This window comes from Morus notabilis, unplaced genomic scaffold (assembly GCF_000414095.1).
Source record: "Morus notabilis unplaced genomic scaffold, ASM41409v2 Scaffold899, whole genome shotgun sequence".
Lineage (NCBI taxonomy): Eukaryota > Viridiplantae > Streptophyta > Magnoliopsida > Rosales > Moraceae > Morus > Morus notabilis.
The window spans coordinates 58,256-78,016 of NW_010359473.1; the positions used below are offsets into that span (position 1 = coordinate 58,256).

The following is a 19,761-nucleotide window of genomic DNA, read 5'->3' on the forward strand; positions in this document are numbered from 1 at the left end:
TTGGGGAGAAGCCGTGTTAACCGCAATCCACATCATAAATAGATTGCCCACGAGAGTACTTGATTTCCAATGTCCTGTATAGGTCCTTGTGAAATTCTATCCTGATTTTAATGTCTCCAACTTGTTCCAAAAATTTTCGGCTATGTTGCATTTGTTCATATCCATTCTCAAAATAGGGATAAACTTGACCCAAGAGCTACCAAATGTGTCTTTGTTGGCTATTCGTCTACTCAAAAGGGTTATAAGTGCTATCATCCTCCCGCTCGAAAATTTTATGTATCTGCGGACGTTACCTTTGTTGAGGACGATCAATACTTTCATACTCCTTATCTTCAGGGGGAGACGTCATTCATGGAAGATAAGTTTCTTCTTGAGCTCCCTGTCCAGCCTACTCTTGTCCCCGTCCCTGCCCAGCCTATCCAGTCCGAAACTGTTTCTGTCCAGCCTATAACACAAAATCGTCTTGAGCCGTTTGCTAAAGTCTATTCAAGGAAGAAAGGGCCATTATCTCAACCGATGCAAGTTCAATCATCTGAATCAAACCCGGTGACTGATGAGGTAAGTTCTTCAACTACTCTTTCTGATTCCAAAGACCCAGATATCCATAAAGAAGATGATCTTGATGTTCCTATAGCACTTAGGAAAAAGACTAGGACTTGCACCCAACACCCCCTATACCTTTTCATGACCTATAACAAGCTATCTCATAACTATAGAGCCTTTCTCTCTAGTCTTGACAGCATTACCATTCCTAAAACATTATCTGAGGCACTAGGAAATGAGAATTGGAGGAATGCCATGAAGGTGGAAATGGAGGCCCTTGAGAAAAACAAGACATGGGATTTGGTGGAATTGCCGAAAGGGAAGAAATCGGTTGGATGCAAATGGGTCTTTACCGTGAAATATAAGTCCGATGGCTCACTAGAAAAATATAAGGCAAGGTTAGTTGCCAAAGGTTATACACAAACCTATGGCATAGATTATCTTGAGACATCTGCCTCGGTAGCAAAGATGAACACAGTGAGAGTGTTACTGTCATTGGCAGCCAACTTTGAATGGAGATTGCAGCAATTTGATGTCAAGAATGCCTTCTTACATGGTGATCTTGAGGAAGAAATCTATATGGAGGTTCCTCCAGGGTTCGGCTCTACGAGTGGAGAACAAAAAGTATGTAGGTTGAGAAAGGCTTTGTATGGACTCAAGCAATCCCCAAGAGCTTGGTTTGGAAGGTTTACCAAGGTTATGTTAAATCTTGGATTTAGACAAAGTCAAGGTGATCATACGTTGTTCATAAGACATTCAGCTTCAGGGGGAGTCACAGCATTGCTAGTATATGTAGATGACATCATAGTGACTGGAGATGACTTAGAAGGAATTGGGAAATTAAAGGAGCGTCTAGTGAAAGAATTCAAGATCAAAGATCTTGGTGATCTTAAAGTATTTCCTTGGCATAGAGGTGGCTCGCTCTCGACAAGAAATTTTCATATCTCAATAGAAGTATGTGATTGATCTTTTGAAGGAGACAGGTAAACTGGGATGTAAACCAGTTGACACACCTATTGAATTCAACCATAAATTGATAGTGTTCCAGAAGATGCAGTGGTTGATAAAGGCAATTATCAGAGACTAGTTGGGAGATTAATCTACTTGTCACACACAAGGCCAGATATAGCATATGTTGTTAGTGTAGTGAGCCAATTTATGCATAATCCTAAGGAGACTCATCTAAGGGCCGTGTATAGAATTCTACAGTACTTGAAGGGTTCACCTGGTAAGGGAATCTTATTTAAACGAGGAGAAAGGCTAACCCTTGAAGCCTATACTGATGTCGATTATGCTGGATCAGTTCATGATAGAAGATCAACTTCGGGGTACTGTACCTTCTTGGGTGGAAATCTTGTTACATGGAGGAGTAAGAAACAAAATGTGGTTGCGAGATCAAGTGCAGAATCAGAATTCAGGTCCATGGCGCTTGGAATTTGCGAACTTTTATGGTTAAAGATAATTTTGGGAGATCTAAAGGTCAAGGTTGAAAGTCCGATGAGATTGTTTTGCGATAATAAGTCGGCCATCAATATTGCTCACAATCCAGTGCAACATGATCGCACGAAGCATATAAAAGTTGATAGACACTTCATAAATTAGGAGATCCTTGTTTATTCTTTCCTAAATTAGTCTCTATGGTGTAAATATACATGTAAACAGCCCCTTGTTATATATACTTTTTGATCGATTTTCTTCATATATTGACTCTGAATTCTAAGAAAAGGAAATAAGAACGATGAGGAATTCGAGGTTCCCCTGCCTCCCAATGGTCTGCTAATTGAAATTGCTCTTAATTCACAGACACCTCCTTCCAACTTACTCGGTTGCCTAAATACACCTTTGCTAACAGATTCGTAACTAACTTGACACCTCAGCACCCTTTTTTCATAATTCCACTTCCCTCCCCCTTTTCTTGCAAAATTCCCCTACGACCCTTCCTCCTAGCATAGACCATCGTAATAGGGGGGCTAACAAAAACTTAGTGAAAATCATGTTTTTCTAAAAACTATGCCCAAATCCAGCCGAATCATCATGATTGCAAGAAATTCATTCACAAAACTTGAAACATAAGAAAATGCAAAATGAAAGTGAAGAAAGATGATGCACAATTAAAAACCATAAAACCAAACAGCAAAACAAAACAAAACAGAATAGCAAGCACACTGTAGCAAGTATAGTAGGTGAGGAAAGACTTCTCTGAGTGGTCAACGCCGCTACTGAGCTCCTCTTCAGAATCGCTTTGAGGCGCTACGCAACCTCAATCGCCGAGACGATGGCTCTGGAGCAACCGATTTTTCTTTATCTGTTCTCCTCACAGAGGTAGCGACTTCTGGTTCTTATGGCTCTGCTGGTGTGGAACTTGGAGGGTCGGCCACCATTTCTTCCTCATCACGAGGTTCGTTCGCATCAGAGGATGAGTCACACAAACGCTGAGGAAATTCTGGAAAGGAGTGAAATCTGTTGGAGTTGGCTTTGAAATGTTTCTGGAGAGCCAAGTCTCTCTGCTTCTCATATTTCCATAATTCGCGCATCTGCTGTAAAGACTCATATTGCAGGACCTCCATGTGACTCAATCTTTGTTCTAAGCGGCGGAAACCTATTGCCAAATCATTGCGAGGCTGTTCGGAAGCTGGAGTGCTAGGCGCGGCAGGTTCAGGTGCTCGACTCGCTCCCACCTCTGGTTGTGTATCATCCTGCCAGAGCCTGGTGATTGCAGCACGCGTGAGAGGCATTGGGGGCTGCTCTGTGGGCTCATAGTTCTTAATCACAACACCATGTGTTGTGCATAACTGAGTAATAAGAGATGGGAACCATAACCCACCATTGTTCCGCATTGCACAAACACCAATCTGTTACTGGAGGATTTTGCCCACATTGATGTCCCCGCCCTCCATAATATTGTAGAGAAGGATAGCCCTCTCTTTGTGCACCACATGATCATGGGAGGAAGGCATCAGCCGGAATTTCAAGAAATGGAACCAGACTTTCAATACTGGCTTGAGAAGCCTCCTAGGGATTGTCATGGAACCACGTGTGGCCTTTGTCCATTCAGCACCTTCCACACACAATGTGCGAAGGATTTCATCGAGCTGCTCCTCATCCAACCCTGCAGCAATTTCCTAGAAATGATCTTCTGTATCTGGCAGATTGTACATTCTGTTAATTTCCGCTGACGTGAGTGGAACCTAGTGGTCTCGCACAAAGACCGATTTTGGTGTAGCTGCATTGTAATTCGCGTAGAATTCTCGCACCAACTCAGTCACTGCAGCAGGTTGTCGATGGTAGAAAGTTTGTCATGCATGTCTCTCGATGACTGAATGAACAAAATCCGGGTAACCCAAAGTGCTGCTCCGTGCATAGACAAACCCCTTCTTCATATGTAAAGCCTGGGAGCTTGTGCACGTGGTGAACCTGTCTAAAGCTTGAGGAGACAAACTGTTCCAAAATCTGATCCTCCGGTTCAGGATGTGTTTCGGAGCTATCTAATTCTGCTCTCACAGGCACGACCTTTCCCGTTCTTGCCTTGCTCTTGAATGGCATTGTGGTGTATTGACAAGATAGCTTAATGGTGACCACCATCTAATCTTAACTACTCGTGAAAGAGCTACCCCCAAAGCTTAACTACTCGCTAAAACCCAACAGAGCAATTTCTCTGCTTCCTCTTCAATTCAAGTCCTCACAGCCTAGACTCACCTCGCCTCTGACAACACGTAAATGCACTGTTTTTTTAAACACTTGAAGCACACTCACGGTGATGACAAAACATATCCCCAAATCTCAACACATCCAAGTATATTCCACTAGACAACACAGACAATCGATGAGAAAGTGAGAAATCACCCTTACCTTTTGTGGCCGTGGTGAGCTTTACCCCCAAACTTAACTGCGCTGCGCCGTGAGAATGCCTCGCTGAAGACACTGGGGATGAGTGAGGCTCTAGTGGTGAGATTGATGAAGGTGGCTGAGATGGCTTGGCCGCGGCGATGATGGGAGGAAAGAGATAAGCGGCGGCCTAGAATGGAAGAGTGGAAAGTGTGAGTGGGTCGTTTGAAAAAAAAAATGAAGAGAGGAGCACAAGTAAAAGGGTGAAATTAGGGCTTCAGGAAGTTGCTGAGTGAGTTGTTGTTTTGTTTTATTTTTTTGTTTTTTTTTAACAGGAAATAACGGGCGCCACGGCTCTGTTATCCTAGCGCCGTGGCTCTGTTCTCCCTGGTTTTTGCCTAGGGAATAATGGGCGCTAAACAAGCTGAGCGAGTTTCCATTTGTTACGTGCTGCCCAGAATGTTGTGGAAATGCTGCAGCATAGTCATAGCAGTCTAGACAACTTAATGACTTTTCATGCTCCCTGCTCTGCTTCCTAATTCTTGCTCAGCGTTTTTTTTTTCTGCATAAAATTGAACACTAAAATTAATTCTAACTACTAAATCACACACAAAAGCGAAAATGCAAAGGCAAAATAGCAAAACAAAATCAAACAAATCAAAACAATTCGTGGATTGCCTCCCAAAAGCGCTTGTTTTTAAGTCATCAGCTTGACTACTGCCCTTGATTCATGCCTCCTGCAAGATGATGGAAGTTTTGTAGCGATCCACAGGACCTCCCCAGTAGTGCTTAATTCACTGGCCATTTACCAAAAATTTTCTCCCAGAGTTGTTTTCTTGTAGCTCCACTGCCTCATGGGGGGAAAACTGTGGATACTATGAATGGACCTGACCATCGCGATTTCAGCTTTCCAGGGAAGAGCTTCAGTCTTGAATTAAACAAGAGGACTTGCTGCCCTGGTTCAAACGCTCTGCTCAGAATCCTCTTGTCATGCCGCCTTTTGACCTTCTCTTTGTAGAGCTTTGCATTCACATATGCTTGGAGTTGGAATTCATCTAACTCATTGAGCTGCAAAAGCCTTTTCTCACCAACCACCCCATGTCCAAATTCAATTGCTTAAGTGCCCAATATGCCTTATGTTCCAGTTCGAGAGGCAAATGGCATGCCTTGCCAAACACCAATTGGTATGGTGACATGCCAATATGTGTTTTGAACGCTGATATGTAGGCCCACAGTGCATCAAGTCTTTTGGACTAATATTTCCTTGTGGGACAAACAGTTTTCTCCAAAATTGTCTTGACTTCTCTGTTGGAGATCTCGGCTTGCCCATTGGATTAGGGATGGTAGCTTGTGGCAACTTTGTGTCTTACACCATATTGCGCAAGAAGGGCAGCAAAATACTTGTTGCAAAAATGTGTCCCTTAATCGTTGATTATTGCTCTGGGTGTGCCAAATCTTGTAAAGATTTTCTTCCTCATGAAGTTCATCACCACCTTTGAGTCATTCGTGGGAAATGCAACCGCTTCTACCCATTTTGACACATAATCAACAGCCACAAGAATGTACAGATTCCCATAGGATGGTATGAAGGGTCCTATAAAATCAATCCCCCATACATCGAACAACTCCACCTCTAAAATGTTGGTTAGAGGCAACTCGTGACGTCGAGAGATGTTACCTACCCTTTGACAACGATCACAGGTAGCTGCAAATTTATGTGCATCCTTAAACAGGCTCGGCCAATAAAAGCCAGATTGTAAAATTTTTGCTGCTGTACGATCTCCCTTGAAATGCCCACCATAAGGAGAAGAGTGACATTGCCTCAGAATTTCTTCAATTTCCACTTCTGAGACACATCTTTGAATAATCTGATCACCGCACCGCTTAAATAGAAACGGCTCATCCCAAATGTAGGCTTTGATGTCATGTAGAAACTTCTTCTGCGAGTAGTTCAAGTTCGGAGGCAACACCCCACTCACCAAGTAGTTGACAAAATCTGCATACCATGGCACTTGAGATTGGGCCACTGTAAACAACTGCTCATCAGGAAAAACTTCATTAATGATCATAGATTCTTCACCCACATCTAGTCTTTCCAGCCGAGACAGGTGACCAGCCACCTGGTTCTCTGTTCCATTTCTATTCGTGATTTTCAAGTCAAATTCTTGCAAGAGGAGCACCCATCTGATTAATCGGGGTTTGGCATCTTTCTTCTCCACAAGGTACTTGATGGCTAAGTGATCTGTATAGACTATGACTTTAGTCCCCACCAAGTAGGCTCTGAACTTATCAAAAGCAAAAACTACTGCAAGCAATTCTTTCTCTGTCACTGTGTAGTTCAGTTGAGCCCCTGAGAGTGTCTTGCTGACATAGTAGATGGAGTGAAATACTTTGTTCTTTTGCTGCTCCAAAATAGCTCCCATGGCCCAGTCACTTGCATCACACATGACTTCAAATGGTAGGGACCAATCCGGCGCAACAATGATCGGTGCTGAGATAAGTCGTTGCTTAAGCTCGATAAACGCTGCCATACATGCCTCATCAAAATTGAATTGGCTGTCCTTCTCCAATAAACTGCAAAGAGGCTTGGAAATCTTTGAAAAATCCTTAATGAATCTCCGATAAAACCCAGCATGTCCAAGGAAACTTCTAAGTCCTTTTACATTGGTTGGCGGTGGTAGCTTCTCTATTATAGTAACCTTTGCTTTGTCAACCTCAAGGCCGTTCTTTGAAACTCTCTGGCCTAACACTATCCTTTCCTTGACCATGAAGTGACACTTTTCCCAATTCAGGACTAAATTAGTCTCTTTACATCTCTTCAAGACTTTGGCCAAGTTAGTGAGACACTCATTAAAATTTTCCCCAAAAACTGAGAAGTCGTCCATGAACACCTCCAAGTAATGCTCCACCATATCAGTAAAGATAGCCATCATGCATCGCTGAAAGGTTGCAGGAGCGTTGCAAAGGCTGAATGTCATTCTTCTAAAAGCAAACGTGCCGAATGGACAAGTAAACGTGGTCTTATGTTAATCTTCTGGCGCGATAGCGATCTGATTATATCTAGAATATCCATCCAAAAAGCAATAATACTCCTTCCCTGCCAATCTATCCAACATCTGATCAGTGAAGGGGAGTGGGAAGTGATCCTTCCTTGTGGCCTTATTGAGCTTCCTATAGTCCAGCATATCCTCTAGCCCGTTACAGTTCTTGTGGGGATTAACTCATTATTGTCATTCACTACAACAGTAATTTCCCCTTTCTTAGGGACACACTGGACCGGACTCACCCATGCACTGTCGGAGATTGGATAAATGATCCCGGCGTCTAGCCACTTGATTATCTCCTTCTTGACCACTTCTTTCATGATTGGGTTCATCCTCCTTTGTCCCCCTATTGACCTTTTTTGATCATCTTCCAAGAGAATCTTGTGCATGCAAAACGAGGGACTTATACCCTTAATGTCAGCCATAGTCCATCCAATAGCCCCGTGGAACTCTTTTAAAATAGTAAGCAAGCTTTCCTCCTGTACTTTTGTCAACTCAGCAGAAATGATAACAGGTAGAGTTGAGGATTCCCCTAAGTAAGCATACCTCAAATGAGCAGGTAAGGGCTTTAATTCCAAGGCCAGTGGTTCTTCGCTTGATGGCCAAGATGGCTTGTGTTCACGATCCGCCAAGTCCGAAGACTCAAACTTCCTTGCGAACCTTGGCACTGTTGAATTAGCTTCCAACCACTCTACTTGCTCAACAACTTCTTCCTCATTCTCCTCAAGGTTGTCTTGCTCAAGCTTTTCAGCCACCAAAGAGTCAACAACTGAAATGGCCGAAAATTCCTCAATCTCACTTGGGAGTTTCATTGCCTTGAATACATTGAATGTGACATGCTCTTCTTGTACCCTCATGGTAAGCTTACCTTTTTTAACATCAATTAAGGTGCGGCATGTTGCAAGAAACGGCCTTTCCAAAATTATAGGTACTTTTCTATCTGCTTCATAGTCAAGAATTATATAAAATCCGCCAGAAAAATGAACTTATCCACCTTAACTAGCTCATCCTCAATTTTTCCTTTGGGAGTTGCAATTGATCTGTCTGCGAGGTGCAAAGACACGGTGGTAGGCCTTGCTTCGCCAATTCCCAACTTCTTGAATATGGATATCGGCATCAAGTTTATAATCACTCCCAAGTCGCACAATGCCTTACCAAAATATTGGTTGCCAATGGAGCACGGAATGGTGAAACTTCCCGGATCCTTCAAGCGAGTTTGTTTTGCAAAATAGCGTTGCATTTTTCAGTCAAAGCTATTGTTTCAAACTCCCCAAGCCTGCGTTTTTTAGTCACTAAATCCTTCATAAACTTAGCATAGCTGGGCATCTGTTCCAGGGCTTCCATTAGAGGTATGTTGATGTGTAGCTGCTTCAACACATCTAAAAACTTGCGAAACTGTCCATCTTCTTGCTGTCTTTGAAAGCGCAATGGGAATGGTGGAGGTGGTCGGCTGCTACTGCTGTTACTGATTTCTGCTGCTCTAGAATGCTGCGAGGATGCTATAGCATTTTGCACGTCAGAATTTGGTTGTTGATTCCTTCGCTGTTCTTCTTGTGGCTGAGTTTGCTGCTCTTCCTCTTGGATTGAAGTGGGCTCTGTTTGTACATCCTGAAGTCTTGCCCTTAGCTCCAACTCCTTTCCGGTCCTTAGTGAAATAGCCTTACAGTGTTCTTTCCCTTCTCTCCGTTGATCTTCGGTGCTTGGGAGAGAACCTTGGGGCCGGTTGTTCAAAGAGTTAGCAATCTGCCCCATTTGATTTTCTACATTCCTCAGTGCTGCATTATGACTTTGGATTTTGGCTTCACTCCTCGCTATAAATTCTTTTAGCAAACTCTCCAAAGAGCTAGATTGATCCGCTTGTGTTCTTTGTTGTTGATGTGGATAACCGGGTGGATATGTGGGTCTATGATAAGCGTTAGCTCCAGTAGAACTCGTTCCTTTATTACTCCAAGTCAAGTTTGGATGTTGCCTCAACCCTTGGTTGTGAAGATTCGAATAAGGATTGCTACTCCTGTTGAAGTTAGCAACATAGCAAGCAGAGGCTGGGTTGAATGGGCAATCTTCATACAAGTGGCCCTCTCCACAGTAAACACAAGAGAATCCAGCAGTTTGCATAGAATTTACCCTTGCCGGCATGTTCAATGCTTTCACCATATTCGTCAAAGATGGCATTTGAGCTGAGAGTGCTGTGATGGCGTCAACTTCATGAATTCTAGTAGCCTTCCTCGCATTAAGTCTCTCGGTTGGCCATTGATAATTGTTGTTGGCCATCCTCTCCAAAATCTCATATGCTTCATTGCAAGACTTGGCCAAAATAACTCCACCAGTTGCAGCATTAACTATAGTCCTTGTTTGCCTATTGAGACCATTATAAAAGGTCTCCATTTGAATCCAATGGGGGATCCCATGATGAGGGCACTTCCGTAATAGCTCATTGAATTTTTCCCATGCTTCATATAATGACTCTCCATCTGTTTGTTGGAAAGAGGTAATGTCGTTCCTTTAGCTTGGCATTCTTGGTTGGAGGGAAGTATTTCACGAGAAACTTCTCTGCCAAATCATCCCATGTCGCCACCGAATTTGGAGGCAAAGAATTCAGCCATACTCGAGCTCTATCCCTCAAAGAATAAGGGAATAGCTTTAACATCAACGCATCTTCAGTCACACCCGGTAGCTTGAAAGCATCACTCACCTCCATAAATTGTCTGAGATGGAGGTGAGGTTCTTCAGTTGCCATGCCATTGAATTGGCCCATAGTTTGGAGCATTTGGAACATCACTGGCTTGAGGTCAAAATGAGGCGCCTGAATCGCTGGCCTCACTATGCCGGGGTTAAGTCCATGTAAAATGGGCACAGCATAATCTCGAATGGCCCTGTTTTCGTCATCTACTAGTACCGGTTGGAGGACAGGAATGTTGGCATTTACGTGTTGCCCATTGTTTCATTCTGCCCCTTCTGCCATTTCTCCCACTCTTGCTAAGCCTTGTTGTTCCCTTCTCCTAACTCAGAATGTTCTTTCAATTTCAGGATCTAAAGGCAGCAACTCCAAGACTTGCGGTGGATTCATGCAAACGGCATAATAACCTGAGAAATTAAAAGCAAAACGAATGAGAAAAAAAAAGTAAACAAACGGAAAACAAATTGACTCTTACAAATACTTTTAATGATTTCAATCCCTGGCAATGGCGTCAAAAACTCGTTGCGTGATTTTTATGCTCGCAAGTGCACGTGTCGCAGACAAGTAATAAAGTGTACAAAGTACGGATATCGTCCCACAGAGAATGAATCACCAAGTGTACATGCAGAAATTAACTAGTTTACTCGTTAAGAATGATAAAAAGTTGACTGTTCAAAAATTACCCAATTGATTTAAATGCATAAATGTAAAATAAAATGTAAGAAAAGATTAACCAGAAGATCAAAAATGCTAAAATGGAGTGTATGCAGTGGAGTGAATCAGCTAGACCTACTAATTTCCCCTTAGTTGCAAATCTGACAGAATGCTGCAAGAATGCTATAGCATTTAAACGTCATGTTAACAGAAACTCATTTATTGTGCATAAGATTCTTCCAAAGTGTTTATGTCTACAGATTCCTCAACCATTTCCAGCATATTCCTATGTGAATCTAGTTTTAGAATGCAAATTAAGCTCAGATTTCTTTATGTTATGCAAGATGAACAATATATTCCTATACCATTCACAAATCAACAAACTAAAACAAGATTATTGAGAACTTGCATCATCTATGTTGGATCTAACTAAAATTTAACCTTTCTAGTTTTAATCTTAGTCTTATATTCTATGATCGATGGCCAGCCAAAAATAGAAATAAGCATTAAGCATACATAGATGAACATGAAATAGAATTAATCAACATTTCTCAAGCAAACATCATCCTTACAACCTCAGTTCCATTAGCAGATCTAGCTTAACAAATTAGTTCATAATGGTAATTACAGAAACCAGATTTCCAAAGTAATTCATGTATTAATTAATAACAAAAATAACAAAGAATGAAGCTAATAGAAGGAAGAAGAATCGAGGAGCTAGATTTTGGATCTTCTAGAGTTTCTCCTTGTCCTTCCCTTTGGATCTTCCTTGCTGCTGTTCTCTCTCTCTTGAATTTTTGTTCTTTTGTTTCACGTCTCTGGTCCTGCCTTTTTTTTCTCCCTCCGTTATGTACTGTGTTCTCTATTGCCTTCTTTTTTCCTTCTGTTTTCTTTTTTTTTCTTTTGTACTCGGCGGCTGCCCTTTTGTTTTCAGAAAGCATGTCCTCTTTAGGGCAACAAAAAGGGCTGAGGTGTCAATTGATAGGGGCTGAAGTGGTCCACACTGCTGTATAGCTCAATCAGCTCACATAGGTCTTTTGTCCTTTTCCTCCAGGTAGTGTGCTGATGTCATACCATTTGCTAGCTGCACCCAGAATGCTGCCTAAATGCTGCAGCATAGTCATAGCATTCTCCCTGCAATTTGCAAAATCACAACTTAGGCATATTTTAACCTCTTTTTTTGACTCAAATCACTCATTTTTAACCCGAGAGCAGCACAAGTACAGAATTTAAAAGATAAAAATGCAAAACTAGAAAATCTAAGTTAAGACAGAGAAATGAAATACACTCTGGGCTAAGCAAACTTTAAGCTAAAAATACATAAGATAACTCTAATTTCTTAGAGTTATCAGCCATAAACTAGGAAACTAATTATCCCTTCTAAAGGATAAGATAAACTAATAAGATAAGCTATAAGATTTGAATATTAATTCAAATCTCTTATTAAAACATAACACTCCTAATAATTTTCCCTAATAAATAGAAGATAAAATCTATCATAATCGACAGTTGTTGTCTACAAATAGTTTGTTACTCTGTATAATGATGTCCTTTCAAATTAAATGTTCTTACCTTTCTTTACAATGATCCGTGAACTCCTAATTTATGCAGAGAACAATTGTTGCAAGATCAATTACGACAAGCAAAGGACAGTGTTTCCAATATGCAAAAACTACATGAGCTTGCGCAAACCCAATTATTTGAGCTTCGTGCCCAGTCAGGTTATATGCTAAATATTTTGTGTTTAATTCTTGTTGTGTAAAATGCTTGTATTTCAAATGTTTCATCTATCTGCAAATCCTAGATCAATTTTTCAGAATTTTATGATGTGTTGTTTAATGAGTCAGAGGAAGAAAGGGCAGCAAAGCAATCAGAGGTCAATCTTTTAATGGACGAAGTTGAACGAGCTCAGACACGCCTTCTTAGCCTGGAGAGGGAGAAGGTGTGTTCTGCAACGTACATTTTGAACCCACATTCATTGGACCACTGAATAATTCTGTGGTTTTATTAGTTCATTTGGAAACCCTTTTTACGTTAACGAGTTCAATGTGTAACCTGGTCTGGACTAGTTTATTATCACTTATTTCAATTCCAGATTAGCCGCACTAGTCTAGCGGTGATCTTAAGTTTTGATGGGTGGAATCATATTCTTGGTCTGGACACAGCCATCTGTTTTTCTTTTTTTTTTCTTTTTTTTTTCCTTTTTTTTTTATCACATACGTTATCGTGAGAATCAGTGTGTCAAGCATGTTGTTACTATTCGTCTTTGCCTTTCAAATTATTTGGCCTTTCATATATGATAACGCAATCATTTGTTAACTACAAATTGCAGGGGCTTCTACGCACCCAGTTACAGTCAGCAAATGAAGAGACAGATGAGAAAAGGTGAGGTTACCACTTTTTACAGGCTACGGCTTTGTCTACGGTACTGGGGCTTCATCTTTCTCCATCCAGTTTCTTACAAAAGTGATTCCATTATGTAGAATTATAGAGAAGATAGTCTTCTCTATAGTCTTCTCCATCCGTTTACTTAGGGGTTGGGATTTAGTCCTACACTAGTTTTGTGTTGATAGATTTTCTTTCGTTTTGTTTTGTTCTTTGGGATATATGAGGTATATCAAGGTAATAAAGGATATGTATAATGGTGTTGTCGCAAGTGTGAGAATTACTGGAGGCTATACGGAAGAGTTTTCCATTTGGATTGGCCTTCATTAAGGTTCCGCTCATAGTCCTTATCTTTTTACTATCGTGATGGACGAGCTAACAAGAGAAATTCAAGATGGGATTCCTTGGTGTATGCTTTTTGCAGACGATATAGTTTTAGTTGATGAACATCGGGAGGGAATTAACTGTAAGTTAGAACTATGGAGACAGATCCTTGAGACGAAAGGATTTAAGTTAAATAGAACGAAGACTGAGTACATGCATTGTAGGTTTAGTAATTTGAGAGATCAGAGTGATGGAATTTCTTTGGATGGTGTGGTGATTGGGTTTTCTAGGAAATTTAGGTACCTTGGGTCCATAGTGCAGTTTGAAGGGGATATAGATGAGGATATTGGATTGGACATAGGATTAAGGTGGGGTGGGTTAAGTGGAAGAATGTCACGGGAGTTTTATGTGATGATAAGATGCCTATTAAGTTGAAAGAAAAATTCTATAGGACATCAATTCGCCAGCTATGTTATGTTATATGGTAGTGAATGTTGGGCCATCAAGAGACAACAAATATACAAGATGAGTGTGGCGGAGATGTGTATGTTAAGATGGATGAGTGGCCATACGAGGATGGATCGCATACGGAATGAAGTTATTCGTAGTAAAATAGGTGTAGCACCGATAGAAGATAAGGTGTTGGAAAACCGTCTAAGGTGGTACGGGCATGTACAGCGTAGATCGTTAGATGCACCTGTTCATGCTTGGGAGAACATCCAAATACCTAGTATTAGGAGAGCGAGGGGTAGACCAAGAATTACTTGGGCTGACGTAGTTAGGCACGACTTTCAAGATCTAGGACTTCAGGAGGGTCTCGTGTTTAATAGAGCAGACTGGAAACGAGAAATCCATATAGCCGACTCCAATTAATTTGGGATTAAGGCTTGTATTTGTTGTTGTTGTTGATTTGTTCTGTGGGACTCCTTTTCCCCTTTTGTACTTTCCTCTTTTTTTTTTTACTTTTTAATAATATTCTCTCATTTTTTAACTAGAGAGAGAGAGAGAGAGAGAGAGAGAGAGAGAGAGAGAGAGAGAGAGAGGATAGTCTGACTGGGGTTGTATTAATTTGGGATTAAGGCTTGTATTTATTGTTTTGTTCTGTGGGACTTCTTTTCCCCTTTTGTACTTTCCTCTTTTTTTTTTTTTTTTACTTTTTAATAATATTCTCTCGTTTTTTAACTATAGAGAGAGAGAGAGAGAGAGAGAGAGAGTCTGATTGGGGCAGGCAGGTTTTACTCTTACCTTTTTAGTACCGAAGATAATGGCCCGATATTGATACTCTTCTACATTTGGTGAAGTTTTTGTTCAGTATTAATTTCCGACATAATCTATGTGCTACTACTATCCGAAATTTTATATGAATGCGGTGGCTGGGTTATGCTTTTAGCGTACAGTTGTTTCCTGTACTTACAGTGACGATATAGATTCAAATACCATCCTTGAGAATTCTTTGATAGCGAAAGAGAAGATCATTTCTGAACTCAACATGGAACTCCACAATATTGAAACAACCTTATCAAGTGAGCGAGAAGAACATATTAATGAGATCAAGAAGTTGAATTCCCTGCTCCACGAAAAGGTATATTACTTAGTGAAAAAAGCTTTTTATATTCGCATCCTGATATTCTTTGCTTTCCCTGATAGGAAGTCCTCTTCTTATCTCTATTCGAGATCGCATGGGTATTATTCTCTTGTATGATGTTCAACGGGAATATGCAAATTCTTGGTTCAGTTTGCTACAAAAACAAAGACATTGAGACTTTTGTGTTATAAATAAAATACGTAACCAAATCTATGTCTAAGAAGGCCAGTTTGGGTACTAGAGTGTTTTAATACTCGTTAAGTAAAGGACTTCCCTTTTTCTTTGAATATTTTGAACTGGAAGGGGGGTTAATTGTTGTCTGTTTAAGGGGATCTTTGGTTAGCTTTTTGTTTCTTGTCTCTGATTTCATTTTGCTTCTGTTTTCATTTTGTCTGTTTTATTCTCTTTTGCAATTGATTCCACAATTAATGGAAGTAATGCGAGCAAACTAACTCTACAAAATATGAAATGTAAGAATTTATAATAAAAAGGCATAAATCATGTCTTGACTTCATAAAAAGTCCCATTATTTTGAAACAAACACTAGAAGTGAAAAAGTATATATATGTGTGTCTCGAAATTGTGCTTTCAGATGTGCAAGGCTAGCATTCTTGTATTCCTTCTATTTCAATGAGATTGGGACCCAAAATCCAAAAATTTTCTCAATTTCTGAATTCTGCCCCTCCTGGAACATTTTCTGGTTCTGCCCCTCCTGGAACATTTTCTGGTTCTGCCCTGCATATACTAGTTAACCACTTCTATTCTTTTTCTATATCGCGATTTAATTTTCCTTCTTCATTAATCAGGAAATAGCCCTTGAGGAGATGAAGAAAGAGCTTCAGGCAAGGCCAACAGAGAAATTGGTTGATGATTTGCGTAAAAAGGTCAAAATTTTGCAGGTAATTCCATCCCTTTACAATTTTCGAAATTAATCAAGTCTTCCTTTAGAAAGTTCTCTTCGATTGTAGACAAGTTATTTGATTTATGTGGTATATTCAATGTACTACTCGACTATAGGGTGTTGATCATGCAATTTGGAGAAGTTGAAATTAATTTGCTGCGAAACTATGATAGTTACCTGTTCAGCTAACTTTTCCCAACATCTATGCTTTCGTCCATATAAACGTCATTTTCACTATTAGTCTGAGAAAATTTTAACTGATAAGGTCATAGTTGATACTGAAACTGCTTGAAGTCTTGATATACTAGTATTCTTAGCAGCATTTTCTGGTCATGGTACCGCGCAGAACGAAAATATATGTTCTGCCTGATATTTTCAAAATTCTTCAACTGTTCTTTTAATTTGTTGTATGATTTAGTGATCGATGGTCTCTTTTAATTTCCTGAGGATTTTTTTTTTCTGCGCATCATCATTCTTATTAACAGTGTGACAAGATTACTTTTGATTCTTGTCAATTCAACAACGTTTGCTGCATCTCTGTCTAACACTCAAGGTAATATATCCAGGCAGTGGGTTATAACTCAATTGAGGCAGAAGATTGGGAAGTAGCTACAAGTGGAGAAGAGATGAGCAAAATGGAGTCTCTTCTTCTTGATAAGAACAGGAAAATGGAACACGAACTTACACAGATGAAGGTGAAGTTTGTTTGATGCTCTATTCTCATGGTATATCATGTATTCTCTTCTCGAATTGCATGCAGGCGCAGAATCCTCACACGTAGTCGAATACCAAGAATCATATCTTTAATATAAATTAAAACATTCGTATGCAAATTTATAGGAGGTAATTATTTAATTGTCTTCTCCATTAGCTTTCCTAACACTGTTTTTCTTACCTCTAGGTCAAACTTTCAGAGAAAGCATCACTGCTTGAAACAGCTGAAGGCAAGATAGCAGAACTGACAGCAAAGGTCAATGAACAACAAAAGTTAATACAGAAGTTGGAGGATGATATATTAAAGGTTTGGTTCAATTCAATGGCTTTTGAAAGTTCCCAATTCCCAGAATGAGTGTCATGGTTACAGGTTCCATAAATGTTCTGTAATGAGTAGCCATAACCTTGTATGGAATCTGAATGTTATAGCACGTTAAGTTGAGTGATTAGTTCGTTTCAAATGTACTCTTGCTTACATTTTTCAATAAGAAACTGAACTTAATGTTTAATAATAATTAATAATGGAACAAAGACGAATTCCTGGAAGAACAAGTGGTCCTTCACAAACAGTTAAACAAGAGAAGATACTACACGACATTACAAAGCATGAAGAGTGAGAAGTTTTGGCTTCTTCTAAAGAGTTGTGATGCTCTGGGGTAAAATTGGTTCTGAATTTATGTTGTTGCCCTCTTGTGGAAATTTGAGAGAAAAAATTGAAGGAATTGTATATTACATGACAATTACAACCGGTTTACATACAGAAACTGACGCAAACTAGGGATGAAAAATTATCTATTAATATTTCGTATACTGAATAATTACATGGCTAAGTATTTATAGAGTTTACATAGAGAGAAAATAGGAAAGGATATCTACCACAATCCCTGAAAGTCAGGAATTGTTAAAACTAATTTTCCTAATTGATTTACAGCCTAAAATACCTCTCGACACTCCCCCTCAAGCTGAGAAATGAATATCTTCCATTCCCAGCTTGGCTACAATCTCATGAAAATTAGAACCATTTAATCATTTTGTTAGAACGTCAGCCAATTGACCTCCTGAAGGAACACAGGACATACATATGAGTCCTTCTTCCAACTTCTCTTTGATGAAGTGCCTATCAATCTCAATATGTTTTGTCCTATCATGTTGAATAGGATTGTGAGCGATGTTGATTGCTGACTTGTTGTTGCAGTAGAGCTTCATAGGTTCCTCCCACTTGACTCTCAAATCCTCTAGAATAATTTTCAGCCAAAGTAGTTCACACATCCCTTGAGCAACAGCTCGAAATTCAGCTTCTGCAGATGATCTAGCCACAACATTCTGCTTTTTGCTCCTCCATGTTATCAGATTACCACGAAGAAATGTACAATAGCCAGTTGTTGATCTTCTATCCACTATAGAACCGGCATAATCTGCATCTGTATATGCTTCTAACGCCAAAACATAGTTCCTTTTGAACAAGATCCCTTTTCCAGGGCTGCCCTTCAAGTAGTGCAGTATTCTATGTGCAGCTTGAAGGTGAGGCTCCCTCGGATCATGCATAAATTGGCTGATCACACTCACTGAGTAAGATATGTCAGGCTGAGTGTGAGTGAGATATATGAGTCTTCCAACTAGCCTTTGATACATTCCCTTGTCCACTGGTGGTTCCTCTCTTGCTTCACTTAATTTCTGGTTTGAGTCCACAGGAGTGGCAGCCGGTTTACAATCAGCCTTTCCAGTTTCTATTAGAAGATCAGTCACATACTTCCGTTGGGATAGAAAGATGCCTTGTCTAGAGTATGCCCTCAATCCCAAGAAAATAATTCAATCTACCAAGTTCCTTTATCTCAAATTCTTGAATCAGTCTTCTCTTCAAGTCATCTTTCTCCTTCTCATTATTCCCCGTTACAATGATATCATCAACATACACAAGCAAGGCAGTCACTCCCCCTGAGGCCGAATGTTTGAAGAACAACATGTGATCACCTTGCCTTTGCCTATAACCCGAATCTTTCATTACCTTAGCAAATCTGCCAAACCATGCTCTAGGGGACTGTTTTAGCCCATATAGAGCCTTTTTAAGCTTGCAGACTTTGTCACTGGTTTTATTCCCCTCAAATCCTGGCGGGATGCTCATATATATCTCCTCATCCAAGTCTCCATGGAGGAAGGCATTTTTCACATCATATTGTACCAATGGCCAGTCAAAACGGGCTGCTAACGACACTAAAATCCTCACGGTATTCATTTTTACCACCGGAGCGAATGTCTCCAGATAATCCACCCCATAAGTCTGAGTGTACCCTTTCGCAACTAACCTTGCTTTATATCTCTTGAGAGATCCATCAGCCTTATACTTTAATGCAAATACCCATTTGCAATCAACTATGTTCTTTCCTTTTGGTCTCTCCACTATCTCCCATGTTTGATTCTTTTCCAGAGCCTCTAATTCCTCTCTCATAGCCTTCCTCCACTCCTCCTTCAATAACGCCTCATAAAGTGTATTTGGTATGGAGATTGTGTTTAGGCTGGCTATAAACCTCGGGTGGGATGGTGACAGGTGTTTAGGTGAGACATAGTGGGAAAGAGGATATAGTGGCCTCTTGGAGCATTCTCGGGATTTTTTCCTGATGGCAATGGGCAGATGAGAGTCATCAGTTGAAGCTTCAACTGTCTCAGTGTCTAAGAATGAATCTGTACTCACCATGCCCTCATTCTCAGGACTCGGGTTGGTCTCTTGGACTTGTGTTAGGTTTGGGGCTTTTGCCCTTCTTGTATACACCTGAGAAAACCTTGGATGAACATCAGTAACTTGACTAGACACAGGCTCTTTCGGATTTTCAGAACTGACAGACTCTTGGGGTTGACAAGTAGGATCGGTTTCTGTGTTGGAAGACTCGGGCTTGTGGGCAGGACCTTGTGGGGTGACCGAAGTGATGACTAAAGGAGAATGAGAAGTAGACGGAAGATCAAGTGGTTCAAAAGACTCAAACGACTCAGACCAAGTACCATCTTCAAGATTAGTTGTCTCCCCCTGAAGATGGGACTTAGGGAAATAAGATTTGTTTTCGAAGAAGGTAACATCGGCGGAGATATAGAATTTTCTTGATGGAGGATGATAGCA

At 40.4% G+C, this 19,761-nt stretch overlaps 1 protein-coding gene and 1 non-coding gene across 2 annotated transcripts in view; both read left to right on the forward strand.

Moving 5' to 3' along the window:
• The window catches only part of LOC21387780 (protein CASP), a 38,990-nt gene that overhangs the window by 14,315 nt on the left and 4,914 nt on the right, over positions 1 to 19,761 (forward strand). Inside the window, exons 6-12 of the mRNA XM_024163212.1 lie at positions 12,355 to 12,464; positions 12,591 to 12,685; positions 13,076 to 13,128; positions 14,869 to 15,034; positions 15,844 to 15,936; positions 16,505 to 16,633; positions 16,840 to 16,959. Of these exons, the coding sequence (XP_024018980.1) occupies positions 12,355 to 12,464; positions 12,591 to 12,685; positions 13,076 to 13,128; positions 14,869 to 15,034; positions 15,844 to 15,936; positions 16,505 to 16,633; positions 16,840 to 16,959 (766 nt within the window). The remainder of the gene's footprint in view (positions 1 to 12,354; positions 12,465 to 12,590; positions 12,686 to 13,075; positions 13,129 to 14,868; positions 15,035 to 15,843; positions 15,937 to 16,504; positions 16,634 to 16,839; positions 16,960 to 19,761) is intronic.
• LOC112090898 lies at positions 9,814 to 9,920 on the forward strand. The gene has a single exon (XR_002901888.1). It is a non-coding gene; the product is annotated as a small nucleolar RNA R71 (small nucleolar RNA).